Source organism: Amaranthus tricolor, chromosome 15, assembly GCF_026212465.1.
Source record: "Amaranthus tricolor cultivar Red isolate AtriRed21 chromosome 15, ASM2621246v1, whole genome shotgun sequence".
NCBI lineage: Eukaryota > Viridiplantae > Streptophyta > Magnoliopsida > Caryophyllales > Amaranthaceae > Amaranthus > Amaranthus tricolor.
Genome location: NC_080061.1, coordinates 4,867,043 through 4,874,291, shown reverse-complemented (window position 1 = coordinate 4,874,291; position 7,249 = coordinate 4,867,043). Strand labels below are relative to the sequence as shown.

General features: G+C 31.8%; 2 protein-coding genes across 3 annotated transcripts; both read left to right on the top strand.

Moving 5' to 3' along the window:
* Positions 1 to 1,115: 1,115 nt before the first annotated feature.
* On the top strand, positions 1,116 to 6,447 carry LOC130801688 (uncharacterized). 2 transcript variants are annotated; one of them, XM_057665573.1, is made up of 4 exons: positions 1,116 to 1,510; positions 1,611 to 1,655; positions 1,748 to 1,898; positions 2,341 to 6,447. In XM_057665573.1, the coding sequence occupies exon 4, from the start codon at positions 3,476 to 3,478 to the stop codon at positions 5,855 to 5,857; it is 2,382 nt and encodes a 793-aa protein (XP_057521556.1). In that variant the 5' UTR covers positions 1,116 to 1,510; positions 1,611 to 1,655; positions 1,748 to 1,898; positions 2,341 to 3,475; the 3' UTR covers positions 5,858 to 6,447. The 2 variants fall into 2 exon arrangements, with proteins under 2 accessions (XP_057521556.1, XP_057521555.1); XM_057665572.1 differs by having other exon boundaries at positions 1,748 to 1,943.
* On the top strand, positions 1,246 to 1,890 carry LOC130800957 (uncharacterized). Its single transcript, XM_057664702.1, has 3 exons — positions 1,246 to 1,510; positions 1,611 to 1,655; positions 1,748 to 1,890. The coding sequence occupies exons 1-3, from the start codon at positions 1,246 to 1,248 to the stop codon at positions 1,888 to 1,890; spliced, it is 453 nt and encodes a 150-aa protein (XP_057520685.1).
* Positions 6,448 to 7,249: the final 802 nt, after the last annotated feature.

Sequence of the window (7,249 nt, the reverse complement as noted above, 5' to 3'; positions counted from 1 at the left end):
CATGTAATGAAAATATAGACTCACTGTTTAAGATTGTTTTACTCTTATTCATTGAAAAATTAAGTTTGGAGTTAAATAGTCAACTTCCCAAGAAAAAATATTAATTTTCTATGAGAAAATGTTAAATTTTTAGGAGTGCATGCCAAATGGCAAATAACCTCATTAATATATACCTAAATTATAGATCCATGAGCCTACTAACTCAAGTCAACTTATAAATAATATGTCATCATTTATATTTGAAATTTAAAATTAAAGGAAAAAAATGTAAAATCAAATTATAGAAATATCTTCAATCTTTATATAAAAAAAATCTTTATTTAAAGTAATACCAATAAACAGATTGCTTCTACAAGTTTATCAAACTAACCTTACAAATCCAAAAATGTAACATATCTAATTATTGAGTAGTATCCTATATCAGATATCACGAATTATTATAAATAAAATTTAAAATCTTATTATGTCAATTAAATAATGCCTCCAAAATTTAAATTAATACAAAAACAAAAATTCTCATAAAATAATATTTAAACTTATTATTTTTTAAAGCATATAGGTATTTTCTCTATCCATTTTAGAAGTTTAATTATTACGCAAGTTCTAACATTTGCACTTTTATTCCTATTTTTGAGCTAATTTTAAGTATATTAATATTAAAAATAAATTAAAGACAAATTATATTTCTGATATAAAGTACTTCATAATTAAAATTTTACAATGAATATAAATAAATTACACACAAACACGCCATAAAGTTTTTTTCCTATCACTAAATTAAAGAAAATTTTTACCCTCTTTTTAAACAAAAAACTACACATTTTCTTTAATTTTTCTTAATTATATTAATAAATATAACTTTTTTCTTGGACTTAATGGATATATAACTTATTTTAAAATATTTATTTATTTTTTTACCATAGATAAAACTTATTTTTACTAATATAATTATTGTATATAATATTTTCATGAACTAATGATTATATTATTATTACTATTATTTTTATTTTAGGTAAATTCTTTTTTTTAAAATATGCTTCCTAGTTCATAACCAAAAAGTGTTGAATTTTTTTTTAAAGAGACATGAAGCATTATGATGTAATTAAAAAGGCTGACAATTGGAAAAATACAAAAGAAAATTAAATTCGGCACTAGTAGTAAATAATGCGCTCCTTTTACAAAAACGTAGACTGAGACAGTGAGATTCCCTCTCTTTCATTCTCCATCTCTCTCTAAAGTCTAAACATGCAACGGCAATCTTTAGGCTCTCCAGGAAGAGGAGAACTGGTAGTTGAAGCTAAAAACGACGCTGTCTCAACTACCGATGAGCGAAAACGCCGTGAATCATCACCAATTTCCTTCTCCGGTGTCGATGACGAGGAAATCAAGCCGGAAAAACCTTTCCGACGGTGTCATTCTCAACCTGAAAAATTCATTCATTTAATTCCTATCTTTATTTTTCTCTGTTTCTTCACCCTTTATCTCTCTTCTCACGATCCTTCTCCTAAAGGTAGTAGTACTCTAAATTTGTACTCACTAGCATTCATATTCATGTAAAAGTATTCCAATTACAGAAATTGATATTTTGTTCGTATTTTTTGTAAATGCAGAGTTGGCTCTGTTTCCTGGATTCTCACATCCAGAGAAAATAATCGGTAAAATTCGATGCGTTTACTGCGTATTTGATTCTTTTTGAAGAAAGAATAAATTATTAATTTGCTGAGGAGTATTACTTTGAATTTTACAGATTCGACGGACATTGACGACATTGGAAGATTTGATGATAATAAGTTAAAAAGAAGTGGTGTATTTGCGATACGAAGTTTACGGAATTTGCAAGAGGAAGGCAATCAGAAATCTCGCTCTCATCGGAAACTCGGCGATTTTTAGTCGCACATGTATGTGTACGAAGCTCATAAAACCACACACATATAAACATTGCGGTAAAAAATCTGCTTATGTATAATCATATTTTTATTTGATGTTAGATATACATGTATAATTTTTAGGCAGTTGTTTTGTACAAACAAAATTTGTTGAGTTTACAATAAATATCTGCCGACAAGAAATTCAGGAGAAAACTAATGAATAAACTAATACTAAGTGAAAATACTTGTACTAAAGTGTACAGAAAAGCGAGGATACCTACATCTATCCATCACATAGTTTAGCTATGTCAATTAATAATTAGTTTAATAATAATTATATATATTAAATATATTTTTGATAGATAATTGATGAAGTTTAAATTTTATATATATATATATATATATATATATATATATATATATATATATATATATATATATATATAAACAATTTTAAATTATGTTGATGTAGGATCACCTACATCTGGTTCTGATGAACTAACCCGGATCAATACCATGATTCATCATATGGAAGATGCTCAAATTCAAGGTTCAAATGTTAAGTCTTTTAATTTTGTAATCTTGAACTAAATCTTCTTCTTTAATTTGAATCTTTATTTTGTATTTTCATTTTTATAATGAAACAAAGTCTTAGAGATGATTAAGCCAGGTTTAGGATCAAGCTTAATCATGTCTCATGTTTAGTTAGTCGAGTTGTAATTTTTATTTTATTGAGTCTAATATTTATTTTGCTCATGGGACGTCCTTTACAAAATTAAAACGCATGGATCAAAACAAGCAATCAGATTCTCCAAATTGAGCCGTTGCATTCTTCAAAACCAGCTGATTTACAACAGCCATATGTTTTGAAGATTGAGTGGGATTTTTATGATAATATCTCTTACAAATCAGCCACAAATAATCCCAAGAAGATAGAAGAGCTGATTTTCAAATCCCAAAGAAAAACTAGCTGTTGGAGACAACAAAACTAGCTGTTAGAGACAACAAAAAAAAATCAGCAAAAATCTCCTTGTTCTTTTACTAGCTGTTGCATTTTATTGCCATTTTGGTTGTACTGTCATTTTCAAAGTTTGTACTCATTGCTGAATGCTTTAGTATAAATAGGATGTATGAACTCTTGTAATACACAACCTGATTTTTACATTCTGAATACAAAACAACCCTTGAGCAAATCCCTTTGTTCTCTCTTGCAATTTACTTTAACTTGGATTAGTTTTAGTAAGTTGAAGTTCCTATGCTTTTCATTCTTTTGGCTTAAAGTTTGAATGTGTTCTTAGGAGCCCTTGGTTTTAATTTGTGGTGAATCTGTATCAAATTAATCCTTGGATCAGCCATTTTCAAGTTGTTCAATTCAACATATCTTTTCTTAGTTCTTCTTATTACAAAACCCACAAAAATCACAAGAAAAACATTTTACAATATCACCTACACTTTCAGCCTTAATTGCTGAAATTTCGAAACCTCAAAACATACGTGTGCATATAGTTTGGTCCTTGTTCAAAACATAGCCAACCTATATCATCTTGGTATCAGAGCCAAGGCTACGCTCCTAGCCTTAATTTCGTTCATTCACAAAGCAAAACACCATGTCTCAAAGTGGTGAAGGAGAAACAAGTGATTTGAGCAGAATTGTTGAAGAGCAAAATGCCACCATTAATTACTTACGAGCCCAACTTAAAGAGTTTTTAGACCTAAAACGCACCTTAAGGGAAGGTGGGTATTATGAATCTGAAAGTCCTAAAGTTAATAGGCAAACAAGCCGTGGAGATGATCTTAAAGTCGACATTCCAGAATTTGAAGGAAGATTAGATGGAGATGAGTTCCTTGAATGGGTAAGAACTGTTGAAAGAGTATTTGATTACAAGAATACGGATGAAGAAAAGAAAGTAAAGATAGTAGCCTTAAAATTGCGCAAATATGCTTCTACTTGGTGGGCTAGCAAATGTGCAAAACGAGAAAGAGAAGGGAAAGACATGATTAGATCATGGGAAAAGATGAAGAAGCAAATGAAGGAAAAGTTTCTGCCTTCATACTACATGCAAGAGAATTTCACCAAACTTCAACATCTACAACAAGATGGCAGGAGTGTAGAAGAGTATGGTCGAGAGTTCGAGACAATGATAATGAGGTGTGACCTGAAGGAGGATGATCATCAAACTTTGGTAAGATTTTTAAATGGTTTAGATTCAAAAATCAGAAACATTGTTGAATTACAACCTTATGCTTGCCTTGATGATTTAATTAACCTTGCACATAAAGTGGATAAACAACAAAGAACTAAAATGAAGGAAACCTCACGTTTCACTTCAGCAAGAACTACCAATTTCAATTCCTACCAAGAGAACACTCCCCATTCCTATTCTAAAGCCCATTCACAAGATTCAACAGCTTTGCAAAACAATAATTCAAAGCAGCCCCTAAGCATGCCCAATACACCCAAACCAAACACCAATTCATTCACACCTAGGAGATGTTTTAAGTGTCAAGGCCTAGGACATATTTCTTCTGAATGCCCAAACCGAAAAATGGTGAACTTGGTTGAATTTGATGATCATCAAGAGGAAAACGAGGAGGATTTCTGTGACGATGCTGAACTTGATGAGGAAATAATATATCCGGATGAAGGAGAATTATTAGTTATGCGAAGAGCTCTTAGTGGGGTCAAAGCCAAAGATCCAAACCCACAAAGGGAAGCAATATTCCACACAAAATGTACAGTTAAAGGTAAGATCTGTTCGCTTATCATTGATGGAGGAAGTTGCACTAATGTCGCTTCAAAGACTATGGTGGACAAGCTTAATCTCACCGCCACTCCACACCCCAAGCCATACATGATTCAATGGTTGAATCAAAACAAAGGTATTCCTGTAAACTCTCAAGTTTTGCTTTCATTTTCCATTGGTAATAGCTATAAGGAGAGTCTTTTATGTGATGTTATACCTATGGATGCATGTCATGTTTTATTAGGTAGGCCGTGGCAGTATGATAGGAAAGTTATGCATGATGGTTTTAAAAACACACATACTTTTGTTTTAAATAACAAACAGATAACTTTAGCACCATATGCACCTAACGCTAATTCTAAATTGCAAGCAACTTTAACTAATTTTCATTCTTTAATTCCTATACTTAAAAGTGAACAACATGAACTTGAGGAACGAAAAGAATTGTTATTGCTAAATGATGAAACTGAATCTGTTTTGCATGATCACCCTTTAATTGAACCTGTGCTTGATGAATTTGCATATGTTTTTCCTAATGAAATACCAAATGGACTTCCACCTAAAAGGGGTATACAACATAAAATTGATTTCATTCCCGGTTCCTCATTGCCTAACAAACCAGCCTATAGGACTAATCCTAAGGAAACCGAAGAAATTAGGAGACAAGTTGATGATTTGTTAGCTAAAGGTTTGATTAGAGGATCCATAAGTCCTTGTGCCGTTCCTACTTTACTTGTGCCAAAAAAGAATGGAGAAATGAGGATGTGTGTGGATAGTAGAGCCATGAATAGAATCACTATCAAGTATAGATTTCCCATACCTAGACTTAATGATTTGTTAGATGACCTATATGGCTCTAAAGTTTTCTCTAAGATTGACCTGAGGAGTGGATATCACCAAGTTAGAATCCATGAGGGGGATGAGTGGAAAACCACATTTAAGAGTAAGGAAGGACTCTATGAATGGCTAGTTATGCCCGTTGGTTTATCTAATGCACCTTTTACCTTTATGAGACTTGTGAACCAAACCTTGAAGCCTTTCTTAGGTCACTTTGTAGTGGTTTATTTTGATGATATGTTACCAAGCTTGAGGTCAAGCTTCTCCAAAGAAGGGGAGGATGATGTAGGATCACCTACATCTGGTTCTGATGAACTAACCCGGATCAATACCATGATTCATCATATGGAAGATGCTCAAATTCAAGGTTCAAATGTTAAGTCTTTTAATTTTGTAATCATGAACTAAATCTTCTTCTTTAATTTGAATCTTTATTTTGTATTTTCATTTTTATAATGAAACAAAGTCTTAGAGATGATTAAGCCAGGTTTAGGATCAAGCTTAATCATGTCTCATGTTTAGTTAGTCGAGTTGTAATTTTTATTTTATTGAGTCTAATATTTATTTTGCTCATGGGACGTCCTTTACAAAATTAAAACGCATGGATCAAAACAAGCAATCAGATTCTCCAAATTGAGCCGTTGCATTCTTCAAAACCAGCTGATTTACAACAGCCATATGTTTTGAAGATTGAGTGGGATTTTTATGATAATATCTCTTACAAATCAGCCACAAATAATCCCAAGAAGATAGAAGAGCTGATTTTCAAATCCCAAAGAAAAACTAGCTGTTGGAGACAACAAAACTAGCTGTTAGAGACAACAAAAAAAATCAGCAAAAATCTCCTTGTTCTTTTACTAGCTGTTGCATTTTATTGCCATTTTGGTTGTACTGTCATTTTCAAAGTTTGTACTCATTGCTGAATGCTTTAGTATAAATAGGATGTATGAACTCTTGTAATACACAACCTGATTTTTACATTCTGAATACAAAACAACCCTTGAGCAAATCCCTTTGTTCTCTCTTGCAATTTACTTTAACTTGGATTGGTTTTAGTAAGTTGAAGTTCCTATGCTTTTCATTCTTTTGGCTTAAAGTTTGAATGTGTTCTTAGGAGCCCTTGGTTTTAATTTGTGGTGAATCTGTATCAAATTAATCCTTGGATCAGCCATTTTCAAGTTGTTCAATTCAACATATCTTTTCTTAGTTCTTCTTATTACAAAACCCACAAAAATCACAAGAAAAACATTTTACAATATCACCTACACTTTCAGCCTTAATTGCTGAAATTTCGAAACCTCAAAACATACGTGTGCATATAGTTTGGTCCTTGTTCAAAACATAGCCAACCTATATCATATGTAAAAAAATACAAAATCTTTCTTACGTGAGAGCTCATTGGTCATACTTGACGCTAAATTTTCCACTTTAAATAAAGGGCGATTAAGATTCGAACTTTTGACCTCTTGTCACGTTGATTCTAATTTCATATTAAGGAACCATTTCAAAGCTTAGGCTGATCTAGTTTTCCCGTTGGTCTATACAATTTTTTTTTTCTCAGAAAAGAGGCTAATGTAGATAGGGGTAAGCTGGTTGTTGTAATCCGGCTAGGACTCTAGGAGGATCGAACCGTTACTCTGGTAATCTTGGAGTGCGGTAAATGAATTGGAGGTTAGGTCGCCAGCCTGGAAATTAACTAACATTTTTTCAATTAGAATATTATATAGAGTACATTTTAATGTGTTTGGATTTGGATTTTTTTGACAAAAATATTCCTAAGTTCTAAATTCTAATTTTTAA